Source organism: Theobroma cacao, chromosome 1, assembly GCF_000208745.1.
Source record: "Theobroma cacao cultivar B97-61/B2 chromosome 1, Criollo_cocoa_genome_V2, whole genome shotgun sequence".
In the NCBI taxonomy this organism is placed as follows: Eukaryota; Viridiplantae; Streptophyta; class Magnoliopsida; order Malvales; family Malvaceae; genus Theobroma; species Theobroma cacao.
The window spans coordinates 4,963,495-4,977,799 of record NC_030850.1 but is presented as its reverse complement, the minus strand read 5'-3'; the positions used below and the strand labels follow the sequence as shown (position 1 = coordinate 4,977,799).

Genomic DNA, 14,305 nt, shown 5'->3' with positions numbered 1-14,305 from the left:
TTTTATATATTTATTTTGAATTAAATAGGTTCTTATAACTAATAATTAATTAATTATTGTTAGTTAAAATGTTAATGCATATTCTTTGTCATGTAACGTTGATGTGATATATTGACATATCATAATAAATGATGACGTGATATATCAATGTAGTATAATTACATGATCATATGACATTTTCACATATCACGTTAGTGTCACGTGAAAAAAAATGATAAATAATATTTTGATTAATAACAATTAATGAACTATTAATTATAAGTGTCTATTTGATTTTAAATAAAAATATAAGAGACTTTATTGGATGTAATAAAAAAAATAAAAAATTATTTAAAATTTTTTAAATAATTAAGAGAATTTCAAACATTATGTCTAAATTATTTATTATATATTCATTATCGTAAGCAAAACTCTCACTTCTACTAGAAAACCAAATTATTTTCTCTTTTAGAGAAAACAAATTTTCAATTTTTTTAAGAGAAGAAGAATTCTCTACTACTACTACTTTTTATATCTTAGAATGAATAAATGGAAGTAAAATTAGTCAAGAATTATCAAATTAATTCTCAATTAACTTAAGAGTATGTCCTTATTTTTTATTTTAAAAAAGGAGATTTAGACTTAAATATGTTTAATACGAAAATATATGCATTTAGCACGAGTTAAATACTCATATCCTAACTTGAGATTATGTAAAAAGCCATCTTACCTGGAAGTGAGTTTTGTTTTATTATACTTTTTTATGACCTAGCAATTTAAAACCAAAGGTAACCGAACTGCCGAAGGAGGAAAATGCTTTACAAAGACGTGTGTTAAACAAGAACAAAATCACCCAATCCAAGCAATCGTTTAAACGTGACATTTCATGTGCAATTAATGAAGTGGAAGCTTCTATCAATCATGCCAAAATATGCAAATTTTGATTTCTGAAAGTCTATAATAATCTAATAATTTCCCACAATTTCTTTTTCCCAGTGATGCTACCATTAATTTGAAATTAATTTTAAATAAAAAGCGGTAGGTGCTAACCAATTAAAATTGAGGTTCAAACTTCAAACAAGAGAAGCCACGTGTGGTATGAACCAGTTAATATCACAATTGAGTATGGCTTTGGAAAAAAGAGGGTAAAGGTGAAACTTGAAAGGGGCCAAAGGGGCATCCCATGTTCACAAAAGCAAACAAAAGAGAAGAAAAACGGAAACCAATGACCACCAAAGGAAGTGCAAAGGGCTTTGAGAATCTTCCAATAGAGAGAGGGAGCGAAGGCGGTGGGATCAAAAGCTATTGGCAAAAAGAGTAGTAGCTAATGATGATGAGAGGGGAAGGGAAGGGGCTTCGAAGTTTGACAGTTTGTGCGGGAGATGTTGTGCTTTTAAGGCCCTAATGGGATTTCAGTATTGGGTGGACCTTCCTCGTGCTTTGCAGGTCAGGATGGGATCTCAAATGGGGCACTGACATTGGTTTCAGGATGTTGGAAAGCTGTCTCGACTTACAGTGCTGTCTGGATATCAGTCTACTGCTGCAATTGTAAAAGCAAGAAAAGGCCAACTCAAATATAGGCAGTCCCTCTTTCCCTTAATTACCATATGATTTATGGGGCTTAACTTAATAGTATCAAAAAAAGTTTATACAACGGTTAATTTTAAAGGGTTTAATATTTATGAACTGTCAATGTATAGTATTTCAAATATTATTATTTTATAAATAAAATAAATTTAAAAATTAAATTTTTTAAAAAAATAAATACTCATAATTTTAACAATATTTATTTAGACAGATTTTTACATTTATAAAGTAAGGCTTTTATGGTTAAGTGATAGTACATAAATACTATACATTGATAATATATCAAATTTTTAATCATATAAATAATTTAAGTTGATTAATTTAATCCAGAACAAGTATAAAGTTTGGATAAAAATCTTGAATTTTGAATCGTAATAATCCTAAAAATGTAAGAAAAATAATCTACCAAAAAGCAGAAACTGCTAGTTGATACTGTTCAGATTGAGGCCCGACCCATGACTTTTACTGGACTTTTCTAAGTTGAAAGATACCAGGCTATGAATCGCAAGCAATCCAGAAGAATCTACATGGTCAGACAAGTCTACATCAAAAAAAGAATGTCCAAACTAAACCTACAATTTTTTATTCTTATTTTCGTTCATTTCTTGCGTTTCTTTTGAATTTAATTTATATATCGCATCATGACTTTTTCCTTTGGCAGGAAAAGAGAGGAAGGGCAGATAAAAAGGGGACCACAGTTTGGGCTAAGTCACCCTGTTTGAAAACGCTGTAACTTTTGGATCATTTTAATTCATTAATGATTAATTACACCAATTTTTTTATTCTAAAAAAAGTGTTTCTGAGGATAATAAAATTTTCTCTAGAATGTAAATGGACTCAATAAAAAAGTTATCAATACAAGGCCTAAATAATAACGAATCAAAAACTCACTTTTAAAATTTTCTCGAAGGCATTTATATTTGATTTTAAAAAAATATATCTAAGTTGAAAAATAAGAGAGTTTTTAGAATAATTTGATTGTTAATGTTTTTAAGAAGTATTTTTTTTTTTAAAGACAATCACATTTTCATTAAATCAACAGAAAAAGAACCTTCCCCGTTAACACCCTACAGCAGAGCGCACACATAAAAAACATAAGGAATATTGGTCAGTACCCCTTTTTGTTAAATATTTATAGTCTCAAATAATGCTTTGCGAATGTATTTTTTTTTTTCTAAAAAATTGAAACAAAATTTCACTTTAATGATTCAAAATTTTCAAATTTATTCAAGTTTAATTCAATTAAAACATTCACAAAAGTAGATTACTTGTATTTTCCAAAAATTAATTTTTTCTCGCCCAAGAAATACCTAATTGATTAACTTGTTAGAAAGTTCCAACACTTGATTCTTTTTGTGTCATGCACCATTGTCCCGATCACTTTCACATCTTTCTTCCTTGAGAGGGTGGAACAAGAGTACAGGACTTGGCTAGTTGCATTGTCTGGCTTAAGCTCATCTAATTTCTCATGGTGCCAGTCAACCTCCGACCCAACTGATTCATGATCGTGAATGTCAGTAAGCATGGACTTGAGTCTTGACCTCAGATTCTGTCAAATTATCAAATTCCACTGTCTTGGATGACACGGTAACTTGCCCTCCAGAAACTTGAATGTGCCTTCAAGACCATTCTTGGGATCCTTGGAGTTCATCAATTTCTCCATCAACATCATCAGGGGAGACTTCAACCTCTTGTATAATTTCTTCCATGTCGCAAAAGAGTACTACAAAAGAATTGGCAAAATATGGAAATCGAGATTGTTGGCCATTACCGTGATCAAGCTGCCGGAGTATTTCCCTGTCCCTGAGGGCCATATAACAAGTACCAACATTTCCATATTTTGCCAATTCGTTTTGCACTACTCTTTTCCGTTGATGAAGCTATCAGGAACATCCAATAACATCTCCTTGAGACCTTCACCAAGCGCCAATGTTGAGAACAGAGGTTGGTGTTGAGGTCCAATCCAACCATGGAAGGAGACAGGGTCAAGCTTCACTGCCCTGTTTTTGATCCAGAACAGAGTTTTGAGGAAGCAAAACAACAAAAGATTGGTTTATATAGAAAATTTCACGTGCCATACAATACAAATGCATGTGATTTCATTTTGGATAAATAATCTTTATTCATTTCTGTTTACTCTTTACGATGGCCTCTTTTTGGTTAGAGCATTCAGATATTCAGGTGTTCTTATCCCTTTTCCAAATGAAACCCTTTTTGTCTAATCTTGTTGGAACTAAGTATACTGAGTCAAATGTTAAATGCACAACCTAAACCATGCATTTTTGTACCATATCAAGGGTCTTATAATCTGAGTTTCTTATTTGCTTGACGTTTCTTGTTGATTCAAATTTACCAAATATTATTATCTATAGTTAGTGTATTTAATCTAATGTTAAATGTTAAATATTATTTTTTATTGCCTTGATTTTTTTTTTGTAATTTATTGTTGAAGTTTATAATGGCATGAAATGAACCTAACGTGGGTATTTTATGCAATAAGAAAAATAGGTATTTTATAAATGTCAAATTGGGGATCATTTTCCATGTCCAAATTAAATAATGATGTATATACGCTTTTACAAAATTTAATGGATGGATCATCCATAATGCAACAATTTTAATGTGCAGAGTTTGACGGATTGTGATTAAAATCTCAAGAATTATTATTATTTTTGAAATATACTTTTTTCCAACTTTAACTCGTACATTGAAATGCATCACATTTTATTTTATTAACTCTTCTAATTTAAGTGGTAATTTTTTTTCAAAAACTTGGAATTCCAATCAAAAAATTTTTGGGTTTGGATTACGTAAAAAAAATGAAATGAAAAAAAAAAGATTGTTCCTTAAATAATTTGTTGAAGAAACAAATATATATATATATATATATTTATTGTCTTTAGATAAAATTTTAGGATTAATTTCTTTTTGGTTTGTGATTACTTAAAAATTAATAGTTTAACAAATGAGATGAATTTTCTTTTACTCTTTTCCCCTTGTGGTGTTTATTATTAATAAATCCCTGTTCTCACTTGGCCCTTGTACGGGTCCAAACTTGCTGCAGACTATTTCATTTCTCCTGGCACGGTATTCTCTAATCACGAAATCGACCAAAGGAAACTTATACCCAGAACGCCCCACTGCGCACGTAGCGCGCAATACAAACTTCCACCGTGACCGAGATCGGCAAATTTATTTGCAGTAGAAAAGAAATTCAGAAGAAACAGAAACCCAGAAAAAGAAGAGGAAGAAAAAAAAAAAAAGGCAGAGAGAGATGTGGGTATTTTACCTGATCTCGTTGCCTTTAACCCTAGGCATGGTCATTTTCACCCTGAGGTACTTTGCTGGCCCCGATGCCCCTCGATACGTTCTTTTCACCGTCGGATACGCCTGGTTCTGTTCTCTCTCCATCATCATCCTCGTCCCCGCCGATATCTGGACGGTAATTTTTTTTGAATTTCCATTTGAGGTTTTGTTTTATTTAATTGGTCGGTCTCTTTTTGGAAATTAGGGCTAAGTTAATACTAAATTTTATGCAGACGATATCGAAGCCGGAAAATGCCAGTGAAAATGGAGTCATATCCTTCTTTTGGAGCTGGTCTTATTGGGGTACCTTTCTTCTTACTTGGTAAGTTTCGTTAATTTTTTTATTTGATTTTGCAGGAATTTAGCTACGGTTCGTTAGATTGCTTGTTTGTGGAACTGACATTCTTTGGCAATACGCAAATTTATATTTTGGGTTGATTTTCTTTACTACCGCATTTGATTAAATTTTCTATAAATCTTTTCAATTTCCTTTTTCCGCGATGTATATATGTTGTCAAGTTTTTAGATTTACCTCTTGTGCTCCCTCTGAATGTTAAAAAGCTAAGGTCAAAATAATGTAAGAGCTGCGCATTGTATTCATTTTGTTGTGATTTTGCTGCTATTTTGTTGCGTGTGCCTGAAATGACAATGATTTATGGTTCTACTTATCCTTTTATTGTATCATTCTGTGTGTTAGTTTTATTGCAAGTAGAGATGATTCTTTTAGATGGTTTTACAGATTGTATTGCATTTCCTCATATATTTAAATTATGCTATCTCTAAGCAGGGCTGTGGTGCCCCTTATTCAGGGTTTTGAAGATGCTGGAGACTTCTCAGTGATTGAAAGATTGAAGACTAGTGTGCACGTCAACTTAGTCTTCTATTCAATTGTGGGTTTTATTGGCCTTGTGGGACTTATTCTGCTCATCACGATGCACAGGAACTGGTATACTTTTCTTTCTTTTTATATATCGTATTCTTTGGTTTATTACAGTATTTCCGATATGGTCTTGGTTGTCTTATAAATGTTAGGATTATACTGAAAGTTGTTTCAAGGTTTTATATCTTTTAAGTCTCTGGCATCTTTAGCGTCACTTTTCCATCCCCTATGTGCTGAATTTGCATATCTAGACCAGATATGTTACATGCAGATGTAGATGTTTGCCAACTGATAAATTCTACAAAGTATAGAAAAGTGGACATGGCAGGCTTTTCCTTATTTATTAGTTGACAAAATATTAATATATCTTGTCACTTGATAATAGGAGTGGTGGTGTCCTCGGTTTAGCAATGGCCTTGTCGAATACATTTGGGCTTGTTACTGGTGCATTTCTTCTTGGCTTTGGCTTGAGTGAAATTCCCAAGAGCCTTTGGAAAAATGCAGATTGGACCATCCGCCAAAAAGTTCTATCTCATAAAGTTGCCAAAATGGCTGTGAAGCTTGATGAAGCTCATCAGGAATTTTCAAATGCTATTGTGGTACATGCTATCCCCATTGTAGTTTTAAATTTTCTTTCCCATCCACCCACCCACCTACTTCTAACCAAATCATTGTATGCACACACACACACACACACACACACACACGTGGCCCCTAATAGAATAATGTATGGTTTTAATAATTGTGCATACGCATATCATGATCTCTCTGTCATTTACTCACACACATGCACACAGGTGTGCCCGCAGGCATATTTGCTTATGTTTACATTTGTGGAAGTGAATTAATTTGGAGTTTCCACATGCAATGAGCAATCGGTTTATCAGCAGTTTACCAATTTCTCTCATTTCTTTCCTCAGAGGCTAAACATTCTTTATTTATTGTTGTGTCAAAAAATACGTTTTATTTTGTCTAACTGGTTATTTGCTGCATCAGGTTGCCCAAGCAACATCCAATCAGATGTCCAAGCGTGATCCTTTGAGACCATACATGGATGTTATTGATAATATGTTAGCTCAAATGGTATTTTCTTTGTGTTTATTTCCAAACTTTTCTATGGACTAGGTACTCTTTTTGGGGATATTGCATGTGACTTTGTATGCTTCATTTATTCATCAGTTTAGGGAAGATCCATCCTTTAAGCCACAAGGTGGTCGGTTGGGAGAAAATGATATGGACTACGATTCGGATGAGAAATCGATGGCAACACTCAGGCGTCATCTTCGGTTGGCTCAAGAGGAATATTATCGGTACAAAAGGTAAATTGGATGCTGATTTTACACTTTCAGTTTCTTATCAACCGAGAACGTTGGTTTATTTCAAGTTGTACACCATCTTCAAGCTTTTTTAAATGTGCTTGGAAAATGAATATTTTAATCCTCTCTTTTTGTGAATTTTAGTTGATTTCGTTGTAGGAGTAAGTTGTGTTCTTCATTTTTAGATTTGAATAGGGTGCACAGAAGCTTTCAATGTAATGGTGTATTTGGAACGTTAGCTATTTTGCATCTGACACATGGTTGGTTTCACAGTGAGTACATGACCTATGTCTCTGAGGCCCTTCAACTAGAAGACACCATAAAAAATTATGAACGCCGCAGTTCAACTGGATGGTTTTCTTCTAACCTTGTTTTCTTCTGTCAATTATATTTTTATGAATGTCTAGTTGTTTTTCTTCAACCTTTAATGTTCACATATGATGTCATTTCAGGAAATATGTCTCCAGTTTCAGACCTGGCCGCTCTGGGAAAACAGGAACATTCTTAGATTCAACAGGTAATTAGATCTATAGTGATTTCGTGTTGTAGTAGAGTAGTAGTGTTGACCTTGTTTCATGATGCTTTACGTATGTTAAGTTTTTGGATGACCCAACGTCTTTTATTTGTTTTCTTTTTCCCACTTTCTCTAAAAGGATTTATTGGTTTGATCATTTGAAACCAATACTCCAAATTCTCTTTTGGTTTTTGCTGATTTCTAAGTGTGGATGTGGTATGCTTGGCCTCGAATTAATATTATCAACTCTTCTGAAAGAAAGCGGTTTTTGGATGGTTCTTGAACATGGGCATGGCCCTTAAGGGTTGCGTAAAGTGGCACTCTGTTGGCTGATTTTCATTTTGATGTAATATGATGCTTTGTCTCTTTTTGTTGGGAATATACTTGCACAGAATTTTAGAAGAGTTAGCAAACCAAGAGTTAAAACAGCCCAAAATGCTTTTTTGTTATGTTTGATTGGGGTAGCTTTGTTGGAGAAGTGATTGAAAAAATATATATATATAGATATATAAGCTAGGCTTGCTGGTAGTCCCAATAATTGAAGAACATATGGTGGTCTGCTCTCATTGTAAATTTGGTAGGAAATTTTTGAAGTGAGTTTGGGTTTTCTCCCCAGTCTACGAGCCTTAGTACTTTCAAAATTTGGGCTGTTGAGTGAGTAACGAATATGGGGTCATCTTTTTCTGCATAGTGTTTAAACAATACATACCCTGTTTGAATCAAAATGTTTTCATAATACTGTTGGGGTTTCTGTGAATCCCACGGTTTGTAGTGCCATCCTTGAAAAGCTTTTTGGATTGCAACAGTAGGCTATTTTTTGAAAAATCCTTCCTCAATTATGGATTAGAAATCTGCTTAGTAAATTGTTTTATTATAGGTTTTAAACTACAATGCTTGAACGAAATGGCGGTTCTTTTGCAGAATTTATTTGGCGATGCATCCTAAGAAAACAACTAAAGAAGGTCTTGGCTATTATACTTGGTATCATGTCTGTGGCAATTCTTTTAGCTGAGGCTACTCTTCTACCTAGAGGAGTTGACCTGTCTCTTTTCTCTATCCTTATAAATTCAGTAAAGAAGCAGGAGGTGCTTGTGCAGGTACAATTTTGTATTTTTCTCTTGTATAGAGATCCAAATTTTATAATTTCATGGAGATTTTGTAATCTCGATTCTATTATTTGTTTGGACTAGAAACAGTAGGTCTTGTAAAATGTCAATTTGGCAATCTGTGGTTGTTATCATCTTTCTTGCGTTGTACATGTTTCCGCTTCAAAAATTCCCTCACTATTGCATGCTGTTGGTAACTACTGCCATTGTTAACGTATTTGTCGTTTGATATTTCCTTTCTCTCTTCTGCAACATCCTCTCCTTGCTCTACAATTTTGCTGATTACTTTCTCTTCCAGGTCTTTGCTTTTGTACCTTTGATGTATATGTGCATCTGCACGTATTATTCCTTGTTCAAGATTGGAATGTTAATGTTTTACTCATTAACACCACGGCAGACTAGCTCAGTCAGCTTGCTCATGATATGCTCGTAAGTTTTTCCTTGGAGCTCTATTGTTATGTACTTTAGCTTTTTATTTCCTTTTCTTCATATAGAATTCATTTTACTCATTAACATCTCTACTAGGATGGTTGCTCGATATGCTCCTCCGATTTCATACAACTTTCTCAATCTCATTAGCCTTGGTGGTAGAAAAACCATATTTGAAAAGGTAATTCTCCTATAGCATTCATTGGTTGTTAAACATGTACATCCAGTGACTCCAATGCTAGCAGAAACTTGAAAAGAAAGATAAGAAAAAAATATGGCTTGTCCATGTTGATTGCAAGATCAGCATTTCACATGAGTGAGGTGGCAATTAAAGCATCTTCTTAATTTGTGTCAAAATGTTAAACCCGTGTGGTTTGTAGGGGGAAAAGAGAAGTGGTAGTGTGTGTAGTTTGATTTGCTGGTTTGGCGTTTGTCACTGGTTGCCATGCAACAGAGAAAGGAACTCACTTGCTTTTCAGTCTCAACTTGATAAGCTGACAGTATTTGGTAATTTTTAGAACTTTTATAAAGAAATCAGGATACCTGTACATAACATTGCCAGCAATTTTGGAAAGCAGCATTTGGTTCCCAGTGTTCTTTTTTCATTGGTTGCCTGACATATTGTTTTATGAATGTTATGTCTGATCTAAAGCTTGTCTTAACATTCAGGTCCAAAATTTTGTGAGCATAATAAATTGTATGATATCATGTTTGCTCCAATTTTTTAAGTTTATCTTTTTATTTCCACTGTGCTTAAAAACTGGAGATGCTCCAAGGTTCTTTATTATTAAACAAGGCATGTGTGCTAATCTTCTTTGATTCCCTGCATAGTTTTTGATATATTTCTTTTGAACTTTTCATTGCAGCGAATGGGGAACATTGATGATGCTGTCCCTTTTTTCGGAGAAGGGTTCAACAATATTTATCCGCTTATTATGGTTTTATACACCTTGTTAGTTGCTAGCAATTTCTTTGACCGTGTAGTTGGCTTCTTTGGGAACTGGAAGAGACTTAGATTTCAAACTGAGGCAGATGATATGGATGGATTTGATCCCTCAGGATTAATTATCCTACAAAAGGGTGAGGATGCTAAATTCTTTTTTCTTCTCAATTGTGTATGCTGCCTGTTTGGTAATATCTTATCGCTGTATACTACTTAATAAATACTCTCTCCATTTCTAATATTAGTAATAGTAAAAATTGAGCAATTTAAGAAATATATTTGACATATTCATGATATGACCTTTTATGTCTTCTTAGTGATTGTGCTTGTGGTGTTTATGTGACACTTTATGATAGAATAAAGGTTATGATGGTTCATAATTAATGCTGATCCAAATCTAGTAAATGATAGAATGGATTGTTATTAGCAGACAGAGGAGTAGCTTTGATTTTGAATTCTGCAAATATCTGCTCTTTATCTTGGTTCAAATTCCTTGCATAAAAATTATTTATATGTATGTTCAGGAATTAATAAGCTGTCCTCTTTCCAGAACGATCATGGCTTGAACAAGGGCACAAGGTTGGCGAACAAGTTATCCCATTAGCAAGGAATTTCAATGGTGCTGATATTGAGTCTGGCAACAAAATTGCGGTATGTAACCAATCTTAAAAGATAGGAACTTTTAGTAGTTGTACTATTAAAAATGGTAAAAAGAATGCTTCTATGAATTATAGATTCACTCCTTCTAGTCTGCAATTTGGTTTTTTCTTTTCTATTTTTGTGTAAAACCTATAATTAAGTTATGTTCAGATTCTGAATTGATGCAAACTGCTCAGGATCGTACCGTTGTTGAAATGAAGGCAACAACCACTTCAGTCGCTGATGGTATGAAGGGATCACCATCAAGACCTCTGAAAGAAGAGACCCATAAATATGGCACAAGCAGAGAAGCCATCAGCAACAAGTATGCTGCCATGAGAGAACAGAGTCGACAAGTGCCACATCCTAAACTGGTGGAGAATAACATAACCTCTGCTAAGGTTTCATTGCTTGAAGCGGGAAAATCTCATTCTAGTAACCAGAAGGGAGGGCCATCCTCTGGTTTGGCCTCAACATGGCTATCAATGAAATCTGGTTTTCAAAATTTTAAAGCAAATGTCGAGGCGAAAAAGTTTCTTCCCCTACGCCCGAATCAGGAAACCAAACTTGTCTCCCGAGTCAACTCATCTGATTCTGAGTCCCTAGATGAGATATTCCAGAGATTGAAACGGCCATCTGTAGACCATATTGATGAGGATGAAGACGAGAATTAGACAGAAATCAAGGTCACGGGTTCTACAAGTTGATATTAAATTCATTTGGAGAAATGTGCTTGTTGCTTGTTGTAGAAACTGTGATACGATATGTACAGATCATAAGGGTCATTGAATTCTTGCGGTCCCATATAGCAGGTTGGAGTCCAGGGAGGATGTTTTGCTGTATTGCGACTGCGCCACTTGTGTCAGCAGTTGGAAATTTCAGACAAATACAAGAGGGGGAAAATAATTATTCCCCATGATTTCAAGAAAAATGTATTTGCGTAAGCAAATTTTGTAATTCGAATGGTAACATGGAACATCTAGGCAGGCAGCTTCCTACACATGATATTGTACATCCTTTGCTACAGTCTAAAACCCATTTCTGTTTTGAAGACCATTCTGCCTTGTGAAAAGTATACTCATGAGTGTGATGGTGATTTTCAATATTGACGGCACTGAAAACACCTATTTGCCTAAATTGTTCAGCTTAGACGAGAAAGGAATCAGGTCATCGCTGGGAAGTTCTTGATTCTTCATATATATATATATTCTTCTTTCTAGTGCTATTGTTAAATGTATAATGATGATATAATCTGAAAGGACCTTCAAAAATGTCGCTAGCATCAATAGCACGTGTGCAGCTGATGTGACAAAAATGGTCAATGAATCGGTTAGCAATCCGCGGGGTTTAACGCACTAAAAATTGAGAGAAGAATCAGAGGCAGAGCATGATATGGACATTCTTTTCTATTGTTTCCAACTAATTCAACGAAGTTGGCTGAGAACAATGTGGAAAATTTGAACCCTTTATCACAATTAACCATGTGGTCACTTGCGAACCGAAACAAGCTAAAATCATGTTGTATGATAAATCACGGCTCTTTCTAGTCATATCTTCTCACTTTTAAATTACTATTTGCGTAGAGATGGCGATCCTAATCACAACTGGAAAAAAAGTCAACATTCATGATATGCATGAATTATGGAAAGACATCATCAGCTAGGCAAGATTCAAAACTCAAGGCTTGTTTCTCTCCATGGAGATTTACAGAAGAAAGAATCAACAATCATACTTCAAAGGATTCAAACCTGTTTAATTCATTCCAATCCCACAAGAAATAAAAAAGAAAATAAGAGAAAAACTATGCACAACTTATTAAAATCGTTCCCTTTCATTTCATTCCTCGAAATTGAACCCCCTACAAAATTATTTCACTCTTTCAATCATTCTCATACTCGTTGAATGCGTCAGAACATCCTTCTTCCCCTTGAAACCAAGCAACTTGGACCAGAACCCTTTTTTCTTCTTCCCATCCTTAACCTCTTCGTCATCCAAGTTCCTCGGTACAAACGCTATCGATCTACTCTTCTTCAAACCATTACCAACCTTTACCATGAAAGACAACGATCCCATCACCACGGGACCATGTGGCTTATGTAAACTGTGTCGAGCCGGGGAGGCAGATTTCGAAGATGAGGCCGAGGAGAAGTAAGCTGGAGAAAAAGGCAGTGAAGTAGAGCAGGAAGGAGAAACTCTTGAAACTTCTTTATGTGAAGCAGAGCAAAGGCGAGACAGTCTTTCTCTTAGACAAGATGGGCAAACCCCTTGCTTTTCCTGGTGATGTGGGTGCTTCTTGCATCCATGGTCTGCTTCTGACAACCCCATGAATTTTGTATTTTTGCCTTTTGCTTTTCAACTGTTCATTTTTTCTCCTTTCCTCTAAATGCTGTGTGTATATATAGACAAGTCGGAAAAACAAATTCCACTTGGTTCCAAGAAGGTTCCTCGTATGCACCAAACAACTTCACTGCCTTACGTTTCAGGATGGTGAGATAGCGTAAATCAACGCCTTCTTCACCACCGTTGGATCCTAGCAAACATAACGTAGAGCCCACATGATGTAGTGAAAATGTTCACAACAGGCCCGTGACGTTAACCCTCTTCCCCTCACATGCACGGGGACAAAGAGGCTGGGAAGCTGCGATGGTTTGCTAAATGAAAGCCCGGCATAAAGGTTAAAGTGAAATGGTCCCACCTATCGAGGCTGATTACGTGGGCAGAGATTTCTTTTCTTTCTAAAATTGTTTTTTCTTTTGCATGCATTTTTGGAAAATTAAAAAAAAATCAATATTTTTTCCTCAAATTTACAATCATAAACTCTTAATTAAAATTTTAAAAATAGAGATGTATTAATTGTTTAATATTTTTGGAAGGGCGTAACACGTGGAAAGAATAAAAGGGTCTCGAGCCACGGCGGCAGGTGCAAAAGTCGCCGCATGAGGATTATACTTTTCATTAATTTTATCAAGTTACACGCCCCGCCCTGTTATAATAGTTAATTCAAGTAAAAAAGCCCTACGTGTGTTTGTGCCCATTGAGGGCGGAGCTAACCTACGATTATTGTGCTTAATAAAATCCTACGCACGTGAGGCATGTCACCTAATCGGACGACCAGAATTATTGGAATCAGAAAAACATCCTGATTCCATGGATGATTAGCATCGTCTTTCCGTACATGTATCTTATCTCTGTAATGTTTTTGAGAAGAATTTAATGATTATGTAATGAATCCAGTGTAGCAGAGAAGGAGATGAATGTACGGATTGGTGCTAGATTTTCTGGCAGGAAAATGTTCTCCGTGGCTTGCAATCAATTTCTGACAGCATTATTTAAAATTAAATATTATCAAAATTCAAAATTTTAAAATACGATAAAGACAATACCTATATCTTTTCGTCTCATAAATTCTAATTTCTTATTTCTCTTCCAAAATTTGAAGACGCAAGCTCTAATTTTAAATTGCTATTAAGAGTTCAGAGCCCTGACCGCTTGCAAGCCTTGAATGATAGCTGAAGTTCAGTTTCTCCTTTATATTTTTAACCAAATTTCTTTCCTGCGTCTCGTCTGGAGGAATGGTTCTGCTTGCAAGCCTGAAACAAGAAGCTT

At 34.9% G+C, this 14,305-nt stretch overlaps 2 protein-coding genes across 4 annotated transcripts; one reads left to right on the top strand and one right to left on the bottom strand.

Annotated features, from left to right (window-relative positions):
- On the top strand, window positions 4,602-11,900 carry LOC18611512 (LMBR1 domain-containing protein 2 homolog A). Of its 3 annotated transcripts, none has more exons than XM_018113866.1 (14): window positions 4,602-5,008; window positions 5,106-5,194; window positions 5,660-5,818; window positions 6,138-6,351; window positions 6,749-6,835; window positions 6,932-7,071; window positions 7,342-7,422; window positions 7,521-7,585; window positions 8,504-8,679; window positions 8,987-9,117; window positions 9,214-9,298; window positions 9,984-10,197; window positions 10,611-10,711; window positions 10,897-11,900. In XM_018113866.1, the coding sequence occupies exons 1-14, from the start codon at window positions 4,841-4,843 to the stop codon at window positions 11,371-11,373; spliced, it is 2,187 nt and encodes a 728-aa protein (XP_017969355.1). In that variant the 5' UTR covers window positions 4,602-4,840; the 3' UTR covers window positions 11,374-11,900. The 3 variants fall into 3 exon arrangements, with proteins under 3 accessions (XP_017969355.1, XP_007047863.2, XP_017969356.1); XM_007047801.2 differs by having other exon boundaries at window positions 10,585-10,711; window positions 10,897-11,357; XM_018113867.1 differs by lacking the exon at window positions 4,602-5,008 and having other exon boundaries at window positions 5,105-5,194; window positions 5,682-5,818.
- LOC18611511 lies at window positions 12,311-13,085 on the bottom strand. The gene has a single exon (XM_007047799.2). It carries the CDS (start codon window positions 13,022-13,024, stop codon window positions 12,566-12,568), a length of 459 nt encoding a protein of 152 aa, XP_007047861.1. The 5' UTR covers window positions 13,025-13,085; the 3' UTR covers window positions 12,311-12,565.

Excerpts from the sequence above, each read along its gene's own strand:
- LOC18611512 (XM_018113866.1), top strand. The coding sequence starts at position 4,841 with ATGTGGGTATTTTACCTGATCTCGTTGCCTTTAACCCTAGGCATGGTC. Across the intron at positions 6,836-6,931 it reads ATAATATGTTAGCTCAAATG|TTTAGGGAAGATCCATCCTT; the intron begins GTATTTTCTTTG and ends TTTATTCATCAG. Across the intron at positions 10,198-10,610 it reads ATTAATTATCCTACAAAAGG|AACGATCATGGCTTGAACAA; the intron begins GTGAGGATGCTA and ends TCCTCTTTCCAG.
- LOC18611511 (XM_007047799.2), bottom strand. The coding sequence starts at position 13,024 with ATGGGGTTGTCAGAAGCAGACCATGGATGCAAGAAGCACCCACATCAC.